This window comes from Natator depressus, chromosome 5 (genome assembly GCF_965152275.1).
Source record: "Natator depressus isolate rNatDep1 chromosome 5, rNatDep2.hap1, whole genome shotgun sequence".
NCBI classification, from domain to species: Eukaryota; Metazoa; Chordata; order Testudines; family Cheloniidae; genus Natator; species Natator depressus.
The window spans coordinates 43820961-43842913 of NC_134238.1; the positions used below are offsets into that span (position 1 = coordinate 43820961).

At 41.8% G+C, this 21953-nt stretch overlaps 1 protein-coding gene across 1 annotated transcript in view; it reads left to right on the top strand.

Moving 5' to 3' along the window:
* The first annotated feature begins 7424 nt into the window (after positions 1–7424).
* HOMER1 (homer scaffold protein 1) overlaps positions 7425–21953 on the top strand; it is a 152851-nt gene continuing 138322 nt past the window's right edge. The window contains exon 1 of the mRNA XM_074952670.1: positions 7425–8379. Coding sequence (XP_074808771.1) covers positions 8375–8379 — 5 coding nt within the window. The 5' untranslated portion in view covers positions 7425–8374. The remainder of the gene's footprint in view (positions 8380–21953) is intronic.

Sequence of the window (21953 nt, forward strand, 5' to 3'; positions counted from 1 at the left end):
GTCCTACGTTCACTGGACATGGAGAACAGTTGATCACCATCCTCTTTATAACTGCCTTTAACATATTAGTAGACTACTATCAAGACCCCCCACCCCCTCGGGCTTCTTTTCTCAAAACTAAATATGTCTAGTTTTTTTTAACCTTTCCTCACAGCTCAGGTTTTCTAAACCTTTTATCATTTTTGTTGCTCTCCTCTGGACTCTCTCCAGTTTGTCCACATCGTTCCTGAAGTGTGTGTTCCAGAATTAGACATAGTACTCCAGCTGAGGCCTAACCAGTGCGAAGTAGAGTGGCACAATTACCTACTGTCTTATATACTATAGTCCGGTTAATACACCTCAGAATAGTAGCCGGTTTGGTAACTGCATCACATTGTTGACTCATTCAATTTGTGATCCACTATAGTCCCCAGATCCTTCTCAGCAGTACTACCACCTAGCCAGTTATTCCCAACTTTGTTGATATTTTTTTCCTTCCTAAATGAAGTTCTTTGCACTTGTCTCTATTGAATTTAATCTTTTTGAATTCAGACCAATTATCTAATTTGGCACGGTTGTTTTGAATTCTAATCCAGTCCTCCAAAGTGCTTGCAATCCGTCCCACCTAGCTGTCATCTGAAAATTTTATAAGCATACCCTTCACTCTATTATCTAAGTCATTAATGAAAATATTGAATAGTACTGGACCCAAGACTGACCCTCGTGTGACCTCACTGGATGCATCCTCATAGTTTGACAGTGAACTGTTGGTAAATTAGTCTTTGAGGACAATCTTTCAATAGTTGTGCACCCACTTTATAGTAATTTTATCTAGACCACATTTCCCTAGTTCACTTATGAGAATGTCATGTGGGAATAGCAGGACCAGCTCTAGGCACCAGCAAAGCAAGCATATGCTTGGGGTGGCACATTTCCAGGGGCAGCATTCTGGCCATCCTTTTTTTTTTTTTTTTTTCCCCCCCCAGCCCTTCTCAGTCAGCCAATAAGCCCCTGCGTGGGACGGGGCAGCGGGCTTAGCGTGGGGGTCCCAGCCCGGGGGAAGTCACTATCCTAGCCCCCTGCTGCTGGGGGAGCAGCGCGATGTGGCTCCTCCCCGCCGCCCCAGCCACACGTGGCGCAGGAGCTGGAGCCGAGGGGAGCGGACCCCGGGGTCAGAGCAGGACCCAGGGCCAGTAAGGGACCCACTGCCCCGAGTGGCCAGGCACTGGGCGGGCACCCCTGGTCCGCCCCCCTCCCCACGGCTGACCTGCCCCGCAGCTACTCTGTCGGTTACTGTCCCCTCTGCAGTTGTGGGGCTAGGTCTGAGATCGGGCTGTGGGGCCACAGGCAGGATGTACAGCCCCGAGCACCTCACTCCAAACACTGCTATAGTATTATGCATTCTTTTAACATTACCAGTATCTGTGGCTTCTGGTGAGCGCAGTTTCTCAAAACTGAAATTACTAAAAAGTTATTTGAGGTCCACCATGTCTCAAAATCGTTCATCAGGACTCGCATTAATTTCAATTGAAAGTACCATTACAGTGTATAGTGAACCCAAATTGTTTGTAATTGTGATTTTTGTTAAAATTAAATGAGTACACCAATAGGAAATTGTTTTATTTCACTAACTACAAACTCTGTTTTCATTTTTTTATTTTAAACAGTCCAAAAAACAATTGCAAAGTGCAAACTTGTAAAAGTGGGGGGGGGGAGTGGGGGCACCCAAAATTTTTTTTTGCTTTGGGCGGCAAAAAACCTAAAGCTGGCCCTGGGGAATAGGCAAAACATTTATCCAAACTGAAGCTGGACAATCTGTTTTTGGTAATGTTTGTCCCTGTCCTGTCCTGGACTTGGTTTTGTTTGATATCAGAGCATGCTACTTTGCTCCCACTGGTGTAACCTCACATACATGGTGCATGCAAGGTCATGCCGCATGGAGGACACCATTTTGAAAAGCGTGCCATCTTGTTCCCACTGGTGTCTTGCATGCGAGGTCACACAGGTAGGGGCAGGTCCATGCTGTTCCAGAAGTACCAAGACCTCTGGTATTCTGTGGATGCATCAGTGGCCCCTGTATGAAGGACTGTGTCAAAAGTCTTACTAAAATCAAGATATTTCATGTGTACTGCTTCTCCCCCATCCACTAGGCTAGTAACCCTGTCAAAGAAGGAAATTAGGCTGGTTTGGTATGATTTGTTCTTGACATCCTTGTTGGCTGTTCATTTATAACGCTATTATTCTCTAGGTGTTCACAAATTGATTGTTTAATAATTAGTTCCAGTATCTTTCCAGATGTTGAAGTTAAACTGATTGGTCTATAATTCCCTGGGTCGTCTTTGTTCCTGTATTTAAAGATAAGTACTATGTTTGCCTTTCTCTCCTCTGGGACCTCACCATTCCTCTGTGTTCTCAAAAATAATCAGTAATGGTTATGGGATTGCTTCAGTTACTTCCTTAAGTACCCTAGGATGAATTTCATCAGGCCCTGCCAACTTGAATACATATAGCTCAGTGGTTCTCAACCTTTACAGATTACCTTTCACTGATCTGATTTGTCTTGTGTACCCAAACTTCACCTCATTTAAAAAGTACTTGCTTACAAAATCAGACATAAAAAGACAAAAGTGTCACAGCACCTTATTACTGAAGAACTACTTAAGTTCTCATTTTTACCATATAATTATAAAATAAATCGATTGCAGTATAAATATTGTACTTAATTTCAGTGTGATACTTGAGCCTGTTTTTCACATGTGAGCCTTTATCTGAAGCCTGAGTCCCACCACCCAGTTCTGAAGCATATAACTTAACTCCACAGGGCCCCCTGTGAGCCACCCTGTAATGCAGGCCCTGCACTTGTGACCCACCCTAAACGTATCCTGTGAACCCCCCTGCCCCCCATGGGGGTCGCAATGCCCAGGTTGAGAAACACTGATCTAGATGAATTGAGTACCCCATGGAAGACCTCTGTGTACCCCCAGGTGTACACATACCCCTGGCTGAGAACCACTGATCTAACTCATCTAAATATTCTTTAACCTGTTATTTTTCCCTATTTTGGCTTGTGTTCCTTCCTACTTATTAATATTGTGTTGAGTATCTGGTGACAGGAGGTGTTCCTTTTCTGGTCCTGAATTTTCTTAACGGAATAATGCAGACACGATGACATACTTCACAATATCTGAAGTGGCTAAAGCAGGACAGGTGCTGCCCCAAGGAGCAGGAGGCCTGAGGGGTTGGCAGGTGCTGCCTGCGCCATTCTCACATATAGCCTGTCCACCCTTCCATCTCCATTTATGGAGGGGTGGAGGGGCCCAACTTGAGTGGTGGTGCAACCCTATTTGCTAGGGGCCAGGACTCAATGCCCAGAATTGAGAGCCAAGCCCAGCCAGCTCTATGGGACAGGAGCTGCTTCACCCAGAACAGAAGGGTTTGGGGGTTAAAACAGGACAGTCCTGCAAAACCTGGGACTGTTGGGAGGTGTGCTTCAAACTTCCTACATTAAATTAACTGAAACCTTGTGTACAGATTACTTCTGAAGATTTATTTTTCAAATTAATGGCCACTTCCCCCTGTTTTTCATAACTAAACGTTTCTTCAATTGGACCTGAAGGGGAGAGCTCATTCAGATCCTGGCTTGTGTATAAATATTGCACAAAAACAAGTTAAAAGAACATTACTAAGGTTTCAAAAATCAAGCACTCAAGAACTATAATTAAGGTTACCTGTGCAATCCTAATTCAGATGCCTTGTGCATATGCATTATGATACAGTTCTTAATTATATAATAATTTTCCCACAGGACCCCTGCCTTATTCAATGCACAGCATAGACAGTGTTCATTTAATGAGCAGTTATTCAATATTTTGTTTTCTCCTCATTGTTCAATGTTGTGCCCCATGGTTTACTTACTGCACACTATTCAAACCTTGTTCAGAATACACCAACTGATTTCCTCATGGGCTTTTCTCTGGCTCTTACCACTACAGTATCTGAGTGCTTCACAAACATCAATTTGTATCATAACACTCTTCTGATATGTCAATATTGTCCCCATTTTACAGGTGGGGAAATGAGGCAGAGGGAGATTAAGGTCAAAAGTACCCACTAATGTTGGGTGCCCAGATGGCTCAGTTTCTCTGCTCTGAATCTTCTCACAGCTCTGATTCTCAAGACAATATGCAGTTGTTTCCCTCAGGATTTGGTTTGTGGGTTTTATTATTTATTTTGTCCAGACTCGGGAACTTCTGTTTTTGGTCCTGTGTGCTGGGAAAACAATATTGTATTTCATGATGGCCAAAAATGTGAACAAGTTGAATGGTAGAGACAGACTGAGCCATCTCTGGAATCTTTAAACATCTCACTTTGGACATCATTAAATTCTATAGCATTTTCACCAGTTTCAGAACTCCTGGTTGAGAGAACAGAACTGGTGGATGCATGGCATTTCTCATAAGAACTTGGAGCTTTAGTTAATTTCTTTACCCTTGAATTATGTTGCCACAAGCAAAATGTGTCACATTATGGGTTAATAATACAAACATGTTTTTATCCCCTCAACAACAAGGATTATATTTGTAATAATTGGCCTATTTTTTAGTCCTGGTCTGTTTAATCCTAAACTAGTACTGTGTGGAAGAAAGGAGTGATATACAGCTTTATTCCTCCCAGAACACCCATTGCCAGTGGGGTCCATTACAAATAGTTTTATTTCTAAAGTCACACAAAAAGCAAATCTACATTTCTAAAGTCACATAAAAAGCACAAAAACAAATGAGATATGAAAAAGACAGCCACAGTTTGAGTATTATATGCTAACCTCAATTATGCATACTTTGAACGTTGCTAATACCAAATTACAGATTTACACCACTGATTCTAAAGTTTTCATAGATGAATGCCTACCCTGTACTCTTAATTGCGAGGGAGGGAGTGGGAAATGTGAAACTAAGGAAACTGCTGTTTCCTCCCTTGTGATGAAATCCACCTGACACCTCCATGCTGCTGATATGAATGATTCACACTCTTTTTTTTTTTTTTTTTTTTTTTTTGGTACTTATTTTCCTTTGGAGAAGATTTCCCTTGCTGTGTAATGTGTCAGCCTCCTCTTGCTCTGTAAGAAGTCCTCTTTACCTGTGTCCAGTTACTGCTGTAGGTCAAAATGCTAGGTAAGGCATTCTAACTCATCATATCTACTCACACTTATTAATTAAGATCACTTTTTGAAAATGTCAGTCATTCAATACCAAGTCGTTCAATAAAATCATGCTACAGCTTTAGAGTTCCCTGCTGAAATATGCTCATTTGGATGTACTGTAGTTGTTGTCATGCAGCTATCCTATATGAGGAAGAGCTTGTCTGATAAAGGAAAAGCTGTGAACATAATTTTATTTTACTCTTGTTTTATTTGTTTTTGTTTTGTCATTTTTCTGAGTGAGGCAGTGTCCTATGTACCCCAATGGTATAACTTGGGGCTAATCAGACTTTTACGTACAGGTAGACAATTTGAGTGTCTCATGGATACCTCCCCTCTCATTCATGACTGCATAGTGTCCCTGTGCTAACTAGATTGCTTATGGGGAAAATATTTAAAGAATTCTTGGTTGCCTAATCTGATGGAAAGCACACCACAGACCACAGATTGAGACTCTTTGATATAACTGCCTCACTGTACTAACTTTGCCAAGGATCAGCTGCCCTTGATTTCTATTTATGCATTAGTATTTAGAAATTTAGGTACAAAAATTTGCTGAACCTACAAAGATTCAGGTGCCAGATAAAGGATTTTACATTAAACTAGCACCAGGCTCTAACAGAGTCTGGCAATTTCCGGTCTACTAGCAGCAGCAACATGTGTTATCTATTTTGGCAATACAGTTGGAGGAGTGGGCCAAAAATAGTAGGATCCGGAAAACTCTAGGTGCTGGTGTGTCTTTGCAGTGTTACTTAGCAGGAGTGCATGAGATTTAGATTTTTTGCAGTAAAACTGGAGAAGGTGCTGCACTTCTGTATCCACCTGGTAGAATGTGGAGATTTTGGATTTGTAAAAGTAGCTGGATCTAAGGATTGGATATATATCTTTATGGTGCTAGTGTGCCAGTTTACAACAGGATCAGGATTTTTTTGGTGCACTAGGAGCTGTTAAATTTTGATACAATGAACACCAAAAAACCCAAATTGGAATTAAAAATTGGCAGAAAGCAGGCACTGGCTTGGGCTGCAATGCATCAGGTTCTGGATTTTTAAAGTGATGTAGTAGAGGCATACTTTGTTTTATATTTAGATTATATATTTTGGGGCTTTGGGCCAAAAATTGCAAAGATCCAGCTATAACTGTTCTCTATCCAGGCTATGCAATTAAGGTGGTATAGAGGGAAACCAAAAATTGGCTAGGTCTCAGAGGCTCCAAGTTTTTATAGTCTTTATTCTCCAAGTTTTTGTAGTGCTTATTCTCTGAGATGCATCTGGTATGCATTTTTATTTTCTGGTAGAATAGGAGGCAGCTGGACTTGTTAACTATTTTGATGGTACAGTTTGGGACTTGAGAGCCAAGAATGAGCACACTCCAGATTTCTTCCCATTTGCTGAACACAAGGTGTTCTGTGGAGAATCTGTGAGGTGGGCAGAGGAGGTGGGAGACGGATGCGCTAGGACAAGGCACAGCTAGTACTCTGGGGAAGATCACTCATGGAAGTGGGCGGCAGCCGAGGTTTCCCTCTGCTTTTCCGTTCCATTCCCTAATATAGAAGCGCTTCCGGCGGCGTGGAACACTTTGACATCATCCCCCGCACCCCGATGACGTCAGCGCCGGGAGCAGTGTGTGACGTTGGTGCGTAGGGGAACGCGCTGACGTGTCCTATTTAAAGGTCCCCAAGCGGAGGATGGAGACAGAGCAAGCAGGTGCAGCTGTGGGAAGCGCCGGGGCTGCAGAGCACCGGGAGGGAGCGTGCGGCGCAGCTTGCTGGGGACCGTAGGGTGCCCGGCCACGGGGAGGAGGCGGGGCAAGTGCCCAGCCGGGACCGCTAAGTCGCCGCGGTCTCGCTGACAGAACAAGCGCCTGGTCCGGCACCCGAGGGGTGAGGGAGAAAGAGACGAGGGGGCCGGGGCAAGCAGCGCCTGTTCCCCGGCGCCGACGAGCTGCTGTTCCCGGGAGCAAGGGAGGCGGAGAAGGAGCGGAGCTGGAGCGGGGGCGGGTGTGAGGGAGGGGGGAGGTGCGCGGGGAACCGGCGTCTCGGGGGCGCTGGAGCAGCCGGGTGCAGCCCGACATTGAGCTCCCAGCTGCGATACGCCAGTCGCCGCGCGACACTGGGATCCCGCCGCCTTGTGCGGGGCCGGGGAGCGGGGGGGCCGCGCGGCTCGGTCCCTCGGTCCGTACCGTTTCCCTGCGGCATAGGGGAGCGGGGGGCGCTGCCGCTCCCATCCCCCGCTGCCGCTCTCGGTGATTGATCCGCCTCTCCGAGCCCGGAGGAAGATGCTCGCCCGGTCGCTGCAGCATGAGGCGTGACTGAAAGGACCCGTCCCTGCTGGAAGAGGGAGCGACGCCCCGCGTCTCGGCGGCCGGGTAGCGGGGCCTCTCTCTGCGGGGGATGTGCCACCGGTGCTCCCGCATAGCTGCTGCTACTGCCGCTCTCGGGGAGCCTCATGCCAGCGCCGGTGAAACGGCTCCCTCCGCCTCCGCCTGCTGCTCGGGAAAATGAATCGATACCCCCCATCCTGCTGCTGCTGCCGCTGCCGCCGGCGGGGGTGTTAGAGGGAGAAGCGGCGGGGAGCGCTGCGCATAACGCCGGCCCCATCCCGCGCTGCACCTGACATACCCCGAGCTCGCGCTGCCCTGGGGCTTTGCTTACCCGGGGGATAAACGCTGCTGCAGGGTCCCTCGCCCCCGTGAGAGGCGAGCGTCTCCCCTTCTCCCCGCGCAAGGAGAGGCTGGCTGGCTGTGGGGAGGGGATTCGCTGTTTGCTACTACCTCCGAGGCCATCTCCTCTGGCCGTGGGCTGGAGTTACTCTAGGGCTGGAGAAGAGCGTGCTCCGAGAGGATATGGGAGAAACCCCCCTCGGGCTTCTTCCTTAGGACGCCTCGGCTCCTTCTCCTTCCAAAGGGGATTGTGATTTCTTTGGCTACAACTCCACATGCCTGCGGACTCCCGTTGTGGTAGGCGCTGACCCGCTAGGGCAGCGCTTAAGCCCTGCTAATAGGAGCGCGGGGCCACTTGGATTTCTCTGAAAAGCCTGGGATATAATCAAGCCGGGAAACGTGGTGACCCAGACTCGTGTCACCATCGCTAAGAGAACGTCGGACCAGAGGGGTAGAGAACCAGGTGGTGGAGAGGCGAGGAAAATCCTCTGGGAATCGTCTATAGAGCACCTTCAGTTCAAGCTTCCGTTGGGCATCATGGGGTAAGGATTTCATACTAAGAAATGGACTTTTCAAGAGGGAGCTCCATAGAAGGAACTGGGTTTCCAGGTGGTTCACAAGTTATAAGCAAAATACATAGGTCCGACATGAAATGCAGAGCAAATGAGCTTTTAATTTCTATTGTCAATAAGTTTTTCTGGTACAGGAAGTCTGGTATGTAGAAATTTGTCATTTTAACTTTAGTAGAATGAATGCTTTCATGGCCATGTGATCTAGTCTTTGGTCTCTCAGCACTATGGACTTGGATAGGGCACCAGGAGTTGTATTAAAGGACACTGTTATTTCTATAACAGGTTTTTGCTAACGAGTATGGAACTAGGGAGTATTTCAGCAACAAGACATGAAACAATAGCTAGAAAAACAGCAAATTGGTGTTTCTGCCCTTTCCAGACTGGGATAACATCTATTTCATGTTTACATTTTTAATTTCTACTCTGAAAAGTGAATGAAAATGGCATCTCACTACTGAACTGATCATTTCTTTGTGTGACTCTAGTCATACGTACTTGCATTGTGACAAACCGTTTTACTCCTATTGGCTCTGCAGGGCCAGATCAGCTAAGAAAGCAATCTGTATTCTATTATTTGGGCATCCTCAGAATTATTTAATTACATTTAGTAACCTGGGCAAATCCACCAAAGACAGCAGAGTTGTGCAGGTTTCATTGATCATAACTTGGTTTGCAGAACTTTCTCTTTCTGGTGCTGACAGACAAGAAGAAAAGAACCCAGCTTGACTTTCAGATCCCAGAATGGGAGAAACATGAAAAATTTCAGTGACATTTTTAGTCACTTTCAGAGTTGAACTATAGTTTAAGGTATAGCTTGTTACATTAACTTAATAGTAGGTACCAGGGAAGGAAAGATTTATTCTAGCTCCTCTTCCAGGTTCCCTACAGAACAGAAATTAGATCTAATGTGTAGTCTTCCCAACTTTTATAGAATGTTCTCTGTATTGGAAAACTACTGTACACTAGTTATTCAGTGTTAATCAGAACTTGTAAAGTAGAGAGATGGGGTAAATTTTAAGTCATTTAGACTCTGAAGTGACTTAGCCATTTTGGAAATCTTTTCCCAGGGCCAACTGGAATTTTTATAAACTGTCTTGAAATCATCCCAAGCAGCACACTTGGTTGGACAGCCTCTACCAAGTATAATGGAAAAAACATATGATCTCTCTCTCTCTTTTTTTTTTTTTTTTTTAATGGCTTTCTCCTTTTTCTTTGCACGGAACATCAGTTGGGGAAATTTGACTAATTCACTATACACAGGAAACAGTAGTGTGGATTATAAAGAAAATGCTATAAAATGCACCGAGTAAACCCCCAAAATTCCTTTTTTTTTTCCTGATATTTTAATTATACCAACTTTATACAATAGTAAGGCCAACTTTTCAGACAGAAATGTGACTCAAGACAAGTTATGGTCCTTCGGTGCCTCATTCATGAGAACAAATCCTTATATGAAATTGGTACACCAGGTGGGAAGTGAAAAGTGCATTTCTCTTCAAGGACAGTTTAAATGGGCATTTTAAATCTCCAATTTTTTCAGCAGCTACTTGTGGGGGCTTTACGTAGTTTTGACTACATTCTGGAGTAGACTATGTATAAGGCATGGGATGAATAGACTGATAATCTTTTAGATCCCAGTGGTGTACCTCTCTTGTTCTTAGGCTAGCTATTATCTTCTTACTTCCTCTCTTTTTTTCCACTCACCCAGCAGACAACAACCCAACTCACTTTTCATTTGCAGCAAGCTACATACATAGAAGATGTATTCAAGCAAGCAGTAATGTAGGTACTCCTTGTGATACAAGTGGCTAAATGATTGTGGGGTCTTCATAGAATATAAATGTTGTACAGACCTTAAAACTGCACTAATTCAGATGTAGGAATTATTGCTTTTGGAAGACTTTCAAAATACTACTAAAGTCTGCTCTTAATAGTTTTTCTAAGAACTTGGTTAGTTGATCTTAGGCCACATGGGAATGGAAAATGTATTTTGTCCTTCACAGAGCGGTGAAAAATATGAACATACTTAATACTACCTGGATATCCAAGTTCTGCCCAATATCTAGGTTTTCACTATTCTGAAGTAATGAGTTCCTCACCCCTTCACAACTTTATCATTTCTGAAAATAAAAGCTAGCCAGTATAAACTGAATATTTCACCATTGCAGAGAAATTGAAGTGTGTTGGTCTGGTGTGTTGGTTATTTGTGGTTAATTAGCCAGTGCAAATTACCTCTTCTTGCAGATATATAAAACGAGGGGCTTTTGGGGTATAGAGAGAGAGGAGAGACTACAAAAATGGCTTCCCAGAGAATAGGTCCCTTAACTGAGTAATTTCAGCAGAAAATCACTAGCAGATCTTCATTTGAAGAATGACTCTTCAGCGAAAGTGCATGCTGGATAATGTAGAGAAATGTATTAACTCAGAAGATGTACTATTCTCTCTGCAGATTTCTTTGTAAAGGAATGGGCACAATCAGATCAGGAATGATGATATTAACCATTGCTAAGACTACTGCTGTATAGCCTTGTCTACGCTTATCTGTTCCTGACAGGTTTCACGAGTGCATGGGAACCATGTTTAGCGCAGATTCAGCTGAATCCACTGTAAAGAATGGGTAATTTTGCTCATGGTGAAAGCCAAGTAGCATGAAGTATCCGTCCCCTTCATGGGACTGAAGTCCTTTTTTGTGTTAGAGGGTACCCTGTGGCATTTGTGTAGACACTTTTTCGAATGTAAGATATAGCAACTGTAACACTGCAGTTTCTAAAGTTATCTTGATCATGGCTTTTTCGTCAAGCTTCTATTCAAAATAAATTAAAGTGGCATGCAAAGTGAGTGACTGTAAACTCTTGAAGTTTACTCCTTTAGAGTCAAGTTACAAGAATGCATGGCTACTCTGATAGAAGTAGTGGGACATTTAGGCAGGAGGGGTGCATCTATTTTATCAACATATCTAATACTTAAGAGGTGCTGTTTTTCTACACATCTCTCACTCAGCCTATGAACATACAAATTGGTACCAGAGCACACCAATGGTGTACCTATTTCAGTGCTTAGTACCAGATGCTTCAGAGGGAAGCACAAGAAACCCCATATAGACAATTATGGAGTAACCTGTCCAAAAGAGAAGCTTGCTGTTTTAGTCATCTCTAATGTAACTGGATGTTCTTACTGACACTGTAAGTGTTATCCTTCTAAACTCTTGAACTCATTGCTACAAGATACTGAGGCTAATAGATTAACTATGCACTGTGTAAAGTATTCCTTTTTTTCAGTCTTAAATTTGTTGCATTTCAGTGTCATTGAATGTCCCTTTGCTTTTGTAATATAAGAGAAGGTAAATAGAAACGCATGATCTACTTTTGTCCGTAACATTCATTATTTTGTACCTTTTCATCATGCCTACTCTTATTCATCTCCTCACTGAACAGTTCCAATTTTCTTGGTCTCTCCTTGTATACAAATTTCTCTATCTCCAGTCATACTCGGGAAACAGAGTGTCTACAGGTAATTTCAATCCAAGTCCTATTAGAAGGAATAGTTTGCACTACTCATGAGTATTACCTTTTATTGTTTAACACAGAATTTCACCTGCAGTTTTGCTGTCTGTTCACCTTCTTTATTTTAACTTGGTGAAGACAACTTTGTCATCTAGAAGTTCTGCCAATTTGTTGTTCACCCCTTTTTTAAAGATAATTGAAAAATATATTTAAATATCAGTTCTACTATGAAAAACTTGGGCACAGCTGTTGACCTTGCAAAGTGAAAAATGATCACAGCTACACTTGTACTTTCCTGCATAAGATCCTGGTTTACTACACTATCTTTTGCCCTATAATCTTCTTCTTTCCTTAGGGTTACCAATTTTGGCTGGACGTATTCCTGGACTGAAGGAATCTTTAATTCCGGGAGACTCCAGGACAATCCTGGAGGTTTGGCAACGCTTTCTTTCATATGGCTTGAGTAGGTAGCAATGACAACAAATTTATACTTGAGTTAGCCAGCACGTTGCCACGGCGGTGAGCTGGTGAACATCCTTCAGGCCCCCAGCAAATTATTAATTCCGTTAATAGCCTTTTTGCAGGACTTTGTCAAATATTTCTTGAAAATACAAAGAAATTGTCAACCAGTTTGCCTTTTATTTACCCTTGCTGAATGATCAAAAAATTACAGTAATTCCTATCTTTGCTTTCTTTTTTTCTCTAATAATAGTTATGACATTTGTCAGCCTCTAGTCCTCAGGTGTAAAGGTTTTTGCATGCACCTACGCTTGTAAAAAATTGCTGGGATGTTGCACAGTCAGGATAGCAAGCCTTTCTCATCAGCTGGGAAATATTGTAGAAAGTAGTATGTGTGTAGTTATTCCACAGATACTATTCACTTAACTTACACAGAAGTTCCGCATGAGTATTTGAAATAGTGCATGTCTGGGCTCTTTTAAGACACCTGGCAGAATGCATATTTCTAGTTGATTGAGTACCCTAATTTTGACTCCTCTACACTTGTTCTCTGAGTCTCAGGCATCTAGCTAACACTCCAATTTTTAGCAAATACACACACACGGTCTCTTTAAATCTTCTTAAAAAGTGGATTTTTCTTTAATTGTGTGGGACTCTGTCTCAGAGATAGTTTACCAAGGGCTTAGCTACAGGGGGAGGGAGAGGGAAGGAGGGAGAACCTGCAGCAGTTAGTGTGGAGTAGCTAGTGTGCAATAACTCCCCATGTGGACACTCTTACTGTTCACTAAGAATGTCTTAGTGCATAGTAGCTTAATGCACTTTGGGAAAAACTCTTAGAGGCAAGTTGTTACACTTAGGCTATGTCTACACGACACAGCTTTTAGCGACACGGCTGTGTCGCTACAGCTGTGCTGCTAAAAGTTGTACAGTGTAGCTGCTGTTGTCGGCTCTCCTGCTGACAAAAAACTTCCACCACCAACAAGCAGCGTTTGCGTTGTCGGCAGTAGAGCGCTCCTGCCAACAACGTGCTGTTCACAGTGGTGCTTGTTGCAGCAAAACTTTTGTTTTTCGGAGTGCGGAGTGGGGTTTAACACCTCTGAAAGACAAAAGTTTTGTCATTCCATTGCCAGTGTAGACGTAGCCTCAATCAGTCCCTCTGACCCCTCCCAGCCCCTGCCCCCAAACAAACCCTAGACTTAAAGGGAAACTTACAATTGGTGTAGTAAAAGCTACATTGAATTGTGATGAACCATTTTGTTTGGGCTTACAATATAGAAATACATGCTATACAGCTTAAATATTCATCTGAGGGATTTATAAAACAGGAGAGAGGAGAAATGTTGTCATTTTCACCTTTTTTCTTTTTTTTAAAAAAAAAGCATTTCAGGGATATAAATAGCAGACTATTTCTTCTTGCAGACTACATTAACTGAGTATTAAACAATATTTGACAATACCAGAAGCCTTCATACACCACAAACTGGACCTTATACTAAACAGCCAGCTAGGATGTGATGTCCCCTGCTGAACACCACATCAAATTTAAAGATTCTTATCCTGATGTTTTTTCAAGCCACCCAGGAACCAGCTTTTTCTCAACAGTAGTGATCTCCTACAGAAGTTGGAAATATTGCTTATAAGTATGAGGGAAGAGCTTTTTGGTAATGCATTCGTGATCTTGAAACTCCCTTCCACAAAAGCCACAGATGGTGGCACTTTCAGGACAAAAAGAGATTTTTCACTGCTACTGCTTTTCCACTTAAACACTTTTTTAACACTTAAAAAATTACACCCGTTCCTCTGGCAGGGGTGGAGAGTAGTAACAAATAAGAAGAACTTTTGTTACAGATGTACCCATGTCACTCAACAAAGTGTATGTACTAGATGAGTGAGGTATAAATGTCTAGAAAGAATCCAGTTTGTGTTTGTTCTTAATAGACTACTACCCAAGGAAGTAACATTGTCGGGAACTCCACATGCTTAAAGCATGTGTTTTTTATGGCCTTGAAACAGGCATCAGAAGATTAAAACTGCTCTTGCAGCCTTTCAGCACATAGGCACGGAGTAGATTGGGCTGAAAACACCTTTCTATCCCAATCCTGCTCCCTAATCAAACTTGAGCATGTTATAGATTTGTCAGAAACTTTTGTACTCATCAACTGTTAGTTTAGAGACAAATATAGTGAAATTGGTATGACCTGCCCCCACAGTATGTATGTGGTTTCATATTGGTGTAACTCTATCCACTAAGGGTTGCACCAATTAATTACCTTTTTTTGGTAAACCAGTATAGCTAGATCAGGATGAAAACTGTACCTAAGGGTGAAATCCTAGCTCTGCTAAAGTCAGTAGCAAAACTCCCTGTCGCTTCAGTGTGCCCAGGATCTCACCCTTAATGTCTCAAGACAAACATGGCGGATACCAGAGGATTATTTTGCGAGTGGTTTTATTCTTGGGATGTCTTTCAAATACATAATAAATGGATGTGGCTAAAGCTACAGACACTGCTGCATTGCATATCTCTTGGTTAACGTGTCACTTCAAAATAGATTAGCGGGCTGCTGAGTGTGTCTTTTTATGGCTTGCAAATGATAATGGAATTACCACAGGTTCTTATGAATAGCTTTAATATACAATCCACTTAAAGGATGAAAACATAACAGCATGACTGCTTGGTGTAATGTTGGTCACTTGTATTAGAAGCAGAGTGCATCACTACTGGCTAAATGTTCTTTTTAATAAATAAAAACTCAAGAGTCATAGGGTATGTCTACACTGCAATTAAAAACCTACGGCTGGCCAGTGCCAGCTGACTCAGGCTTGCAGGGCTGTTAAATTGCTGTGGAGATGTTCTGGCTCCGGCTGTAGCCCAAGCTCTGGGACCCTCCCACTTTGCAGGGTCCTAGATCCTGGGCTCCAGCCTGACCTGGAACATCTACATAGCAGTTAAATGGCCTAGCAGCCCAGGTTGGGTGTCCCTAGCCTCTATTTGCCAGAAGCCAGGAGAGGGTGACGGGATGGATCACTTGATGATTGTCTGTTCTGTTCATTCCCTCTGAAGCACCTGGCATTAGCCACTGTCAGAAGACAGGATACTGGGTTAGATGAACCTTTAGTCTGACCCAGTATGGCTTTTCTTATGTTCGTATGCCATCTGTGGGTGTCTGCAGTCTATGCACATGCACAGGGGCCAGGACAAGAAGTAATATACAGGCAAACACAGCAAGTTACACACTAAAAATAAAAATTTCTTCTTATAATAATTGGTCCATCAAAAATTATCTGCTTCACTCTTATTTGTCACCTCTGTTCAGCACTGCAACTTAATGTTGAACTGTATGGCTAATTTTTTTTTTTAAGTCAGAAATGTTGCTTATCTACCTCCACGGTACACTAATGCATAGGGAGAAAAAAGTATTGTTCCAGTGTTTGTAAAACTGGATTACAGATATCTGTATAAAATAACTGTCCAGATCACCTTGATGAAATATTAATCTTGTAGCTATAACTTCCAGTATATCTCAAATTATGTATATGTAAAGAAGTTTTGAAATATGTAAGTAGATAGGACAGTTTCTGTTGATCAGGTATTATTATTATTTATTTTATTTTAATCTAAAGGACATGTTTGTTTACAGACTTCATGTTTTATATAATGAAAGAGGTGATTGAATTAGCAGCAACTAGTGGAGAATTAGGATGATACTTGAAGTGAACTGCAAAAGCAGGTGTTTGTGCTTCACTATATATTTCTTCCTCTTTTTCAAAAAAAATTTTTTTTTCTTTCTCTCTCCTTCCCTCAAAGATCAGGAATATCTGGTTCAGATGATGTTGAAGGAATGAATAAACTGACAAAACCAACAAACTGAAACTGGAGCTGTTATTCTTCAGCTTGCAGCTTGGGTTTCAGGCTCCTAGCTCTAGTTTCCAGTCTGTTATGTGTGGGGGGTTCATGGTCTTGGTGGTAGGGTGAAGGTATATGTATTTTTTTCTTTAACTCTGTGATATGATACTGACGCAATCTTTACCTCCATGAAGGGCACAAACAGAAGGGTGTGATGACAGAGCTGCCAAGCACCAAAGAAACTATACAAATTGGGAAGCTTTGAGTTAAGGCTATAATGGTAGGTAGGAATTTATCTCTGTGTGGAGAGATTTTTAATTTGAAAGCATGGTCCTGTAAAAGGCTTTAATTTTGAGGGGTTTCAAATAGTGTGCCATCATTAGTAGGATCTTTACTTCTAGGTAAATATGCCTTTAAGGGGGTAGAATTAAGGCTGCTATTGGAACTTTTAATCTGAATTTCCTGACTTTTTAACAAGATTTAACATCTCTCAAATGTTGATTTCTTACAAATGTCTGTAATACAGTCTCTTATAGGATTCAATGAAAAAGGATGACTAAGTGCAATGATCATGAAAGAACCATGTAAGGCACTATTAGAATGGGGTCCGAGGACTAAAATTACAGATAGCAGCCTAACGCATCTAACTTTGCACAGTTTTGGGGTCAGACAAAATTAACAATGGGAGTGGTAATAGTGCAGGTTACTAGTTTCTGGGAAGGAGGAGCATGGAATACATTGCAGTTCCAAGGAATTAAACAGCAGGGTTAGAAATCAAACACACACTGCTGGCATGACACCGAAGTGTACTGTGATTGATATCTTTGTTCTGCTGGCAAATATAATGCTAGTGACAGCAGTCATTACGACTACAAAAACAATAACACCAATCCAGAAAGACACTGTTCAAGCATCCAGCTGCTCTCATTCCAAGTGCAACTGACTGATGCTTTCACTTGAAAAAACAGGGTAAACCTATATTTCTAATATCTTATACTGGTTGTCACCGACAAGTATGAAGTCAACTAGTTTGCACCTTTGGGCTTGGCTGGCTTGAAAGGATGGCTGGTAGCTAAGCAGCTCTGAGAGAAATTGTGATTCAAATTCACAGTTCCTCTCCGGCTTCTTTTCTACCCTTCAACCCCCTCCACCTCCCAAATACACACACTTTAATTTACTACCTCATAGAGTAAGTCCTGCACCCCATCATGGTGCCTCGCCAGCTCTGGGTGCAGGAGCCAAGGCTGTGTCCTCACAGACATTGGCCCTGTTCTCCCCATCTTCTCTGGGCATGAGTCATAGGATTTAATCTAGGAGAGTTTTCTGTGACCATCTGGAGGGCTTGGTTGGTCTCTGTATTAGGACAAGTACCCTTTCATGATTCTCTAAAAGTACCTTGTTGACAACATAAGCCTAAGTATAAGTAGGTCCTCTTGTGTTCCTTGTTTATGGAAATGACCCATTCCCACAAGTTAAGTTCTTGAATTTGTTTTTGGTTTTAAAAAATGCTTCTCATCCATATGGTTGCAAAGACACTGTGGATGTGACTAGTGTAAGTTAGGGTGAAAAGTCTCAAATCTACGTTAGCCTAAATATAGCTCGGAGAAGTGTGAACTCAGTGAGTTCTTAAGTCTGAAAGGTAAATATTTGATTTATTTTTAGCAATGAAGTATTCAGCTGAAATGTCTATCCCACCATTCCTAGCTGCCAACCATGTGGCCCATGCCTCTCAGGTGCCAAAAGGCTTTGCTCTCCCTCACCCAGCTGTGAAAACCTCCAGTGTTACCGAAGTCTTGAGATGCAGCCAGGAATTATCAAAACAAAAATTATTAGCATATTGAAAACTGAAAATAGTAAGACAATGTAAAATGAATTGTGTCTCTTACTAGAAACTTGCTGAGTGAAAGAATAGCCATTGGTTTGTGTATACACAAATGTAATCAGTGAAGGAAACTAAGAAATAATGGCTGGTAGTTGAAGGTGGCTTTTTACCAGCATTCTAGTTACATAAGTAATTTGGGGCCTTAGCAGTTATTTAGCCTACTGACTTTCAAACAAGGCATTGTACCATCTATACTTTCATATGAGTTATGGACTTCTAATTTCCAATACCTACTGATGCATATTCTGAATTGTTTACAAAACTAACCTACGTTGGTTCAACTTTTTTTTGTTTTCCATTCTTCTCTTTTGAATATTTATTTTCTCAAATATTTAACTGGACTACTGACAGTATCCTTATCACTGTACAAAACATGCCTGATGATCCTGTCCCTGCCCCAAAGAATTTGCAACCTACAAAATCCAGATACAAAATGCATTGAATGACTGGGAGAATGGGTCTTAGAGTAGTAAATGTTACATATGGGTGTATATCAGTACTGTCTGTTTTTAAGTGGATTAACACTTGATGCTTCATGGAAATATTGAATTTAAGAAAGGGATTTGAATGAAGAAGGTGATTGCCATGTTCAGCAGGGCCAGAAAGGACTTTACATGTGATAGCAACATGTATAAAGTACTGTCCAGAGATGAATGGGAAATGCAAAGGAAGAGGTGAGGAAGGAGATCTGGGTGGAGAAAAAATGGGAGTAGAAAGAAATAAGCATGGGTAGCACATGTAGAATCTTGAAGGACAGTAGGAGAAATCAGAACTTGATGAAGGTGAGACAGCTCATGGATGTTTTCAGTGGAGAGAGTAACTGGGCAGGGGTTAGGAGAATCTATTTTAGGCATGGTATCTTGGAGGGACTGGAGGAGATTGAGCAAGGAGACCAGAGAGGAGGAAGATACAAACAAAAGCCCAAGTACGAGTTTTCCTGTGGCATAGTTGTTTGTTTGGCATGGAGAGGGGAATGAAGAGTAGCTGAGTAGCCAGCTGGACGTAGGAAGCCAAACCTTCCACCCAATGTGTTCGTTTTGTTGCAGGAATTTGAAAAAAAAAACATGAATGTAGCTCTGAGAGGGATCTTTTGAAACATTGTCCACAATGTTAAGACCCCCATTTGCAGCCATTTAGCTTTGTAAGCACTCATCCAGTTCAAAACACTCAAGTTATTTAACTTGTTAAATTAAAAGGTGAGGGTTAAGCTATTACAAACATTTTAACCAATACATCAATGGATTTCTTAAGGGTTTAGTGTAGAGCTTGAGCATTCGATTCAGCTGCAAGGAGACACCTTTTGTCTAAGCTTATGGAAGGAAAACAAGCAAGTGAAGTAGCACTTCCAAAATTTGAGGAATGGGTAGCAGGAGTCTGTCAGACAAGGTAGATGCAGATACTAATGAGAACATGATTAAGCTCTTATTCTTTCTTTTGTGGCTTAGAAGATATGTCTTATAGGTCAGTTTGTACTCCACTTCTGCTGCTTGTGGCCGTAATAGGTTAATTTTCACTGGCTAGTGGGGGAAGCTGTTAAATCTAGATAGGCAGGCTGGTGTGATAGCGATTTGAAATAAAATATGTACTAACTAGCTGATTTGTTTGTCTTTAAAAAAAGAGTGAAGCCGGTGGATGGAAGTGATGAGTATGTTGCATAGCATAGGTTGATCTGGTCAAAGGCCTGAAAGTGTGGTGGGAAAAGCACCAGATACTGTCCAGAAAATTTATTTAGAAGAGCAGTCAGGGGTCTGGGTAACACCTATGCTCCAGATCACTAGTAGGGATCATCACTTATTCTGAAGTGAAGTTATTCTGACAGCATGTCTCCACCTGTTGTCCCCTACAACTCCTATCGCTTCTGGCTGCAATTTACTTCTAATGGTGAACGTTCTCTTCTAGAGAGATAAGGTGGGTGAGGTAATGTTTTTTATTGGATGTCTTTCACCAAAAGAAGTTTTCAAGATACACGGAGCTCTTCTTCAGGTTTACCTTTGTCATTTGGGGCATTCAACATATTCTAAACTTAACAACATTTGCAAACTTCTGCTTGTACATCACCTTTAAACTTATTTGCAAAATACATTATTTTCTTTATGCCATTTATTTTGTTGCTAGTAAATGTTGTTCTGTTCAAAAAGACATCTATTTTTGAAAATGAAATGTTGTCATGCTTTTGAACTTTGTGAATGTTTGGGAATTCACAGTAACAAATCATATATACAGCATATGTGCTAGTTGGTTTTCTAGACTGTCAGAGGACTAACTCTGAAGAGATTTTTTTTAAAAAAATAAAGTAATTATTTTCTTTAAAGTCAAAGTAGGGCAGTTATGCATTAATTGTAGGCATTTGCAAAAGACATGTAAATATCTAGGGTGATTAATATTAGAGAGAATTTCAGAAGACCCTAACAGAAATAGGTGACTGGGCAATATGATGGCAGATGAAATTCAGAGTTGATAAATTGCTGTTTGAAAGGATTAACTCTACTAGTGTCAAAATTAGCTGAAAAAAGACATGGGTATAGTTGTTGACTTATCAATAAAAATTTCTCATCAGCATGCAGTGGTAATCAAAAAAGTAAATCAAACGTGAAGATGCATAATGATAGAATATAGGTGTTATAATGTCAAGTCAATGGTATGCCCTCGCTTGGGATATTTTGTTCACTTCTGGGCATGGTGTCTGAAAAAGGAGACAGAAATAATATGGGTTCTGGGACAGACAAAGTATATCCTCAAATATAACTCCATTGCTTGCAAGTTTTAAAACTAGGCTGGAATAAATATTTAAAAGTGTACTCTACAGAACTCTCCTGGATTGAAATTGAGATGGACTGGATGGTCTAACTAGGCTCTTCCCTCTTGATGGCTCTCCCATTAAGACCTCAAACCACCTTCCATTTGCTTCTATTGTCAGTAGTCTTGGTGTCCTCTTAGACCTCAAACTCTATCTCCGGCATCTCATAGACCTGAAAATATGCCTGTTGGTACTTCCTCAACAATTCCCATGTATACCACTACCTTGACTCAGCCTGTGATGAAACTTTCTTTCATATAATCTTCTCCTTTGATTATTGCCATTCTTTTCTGTGGCCTCCCTAAATCCTCAATGCTCTCCACAATGCTGCTGCTGTCACGCGCTGGAAGTCACATGACTACATCGCTATTTTCCAGCAACTCTCCTGGCTCTTTTCTTTTTTAGGATTCAGTTCTAAATGTTATGAATCTCATCTGACTATTCTCCTTCTCACCTGTCTATTTCCTGGTTCCCCCTCCCCTCCTCCAGGCTTCCCACTGGCTACTGTCTGTGCTACAACCTACACTGCTGCAGCTGCTGCCATGTGGTAGAATCCCTCATTCTCTCCCAGTCATTGATGCACTCACTTCAAATATTACCTGAAAGCTTCTCTTCTCACTTATTATACAACTTAATTTCTCTATTTTATCTGCCAATGTCTTTAAAAATGGTTTGAATCTGTGTAGGAGCTAGGAATAGAACTTGAGAATTCCTGTTTCATAACCCTCTGCACTCATCACTAGGCTACATCTCTCTGTCTCCTGTGGAATTGAGAGCAGATGCCTGATCAGCATTTACCCAGATTTTTTTTTTTACAGAGGGAGGGGGGATGATGACAGACCCAGAGGAGGCACTCCTGGTGCTACAGATAGACATTTAATGTTAGTTTCATCACCTGTTAAGGATTCACACTGGAAGATAAGGGATGATTGGTTAGCTGCTTTTCGAGACCAGGTGGTGATTATATGCTACTATAAAACTTTATTCTAGTGCAAAGAGGCTGGCTGCATTCCATTAAATTATTTTCACACTCCCATCCAGCTTCTTAAGGTTAGTATT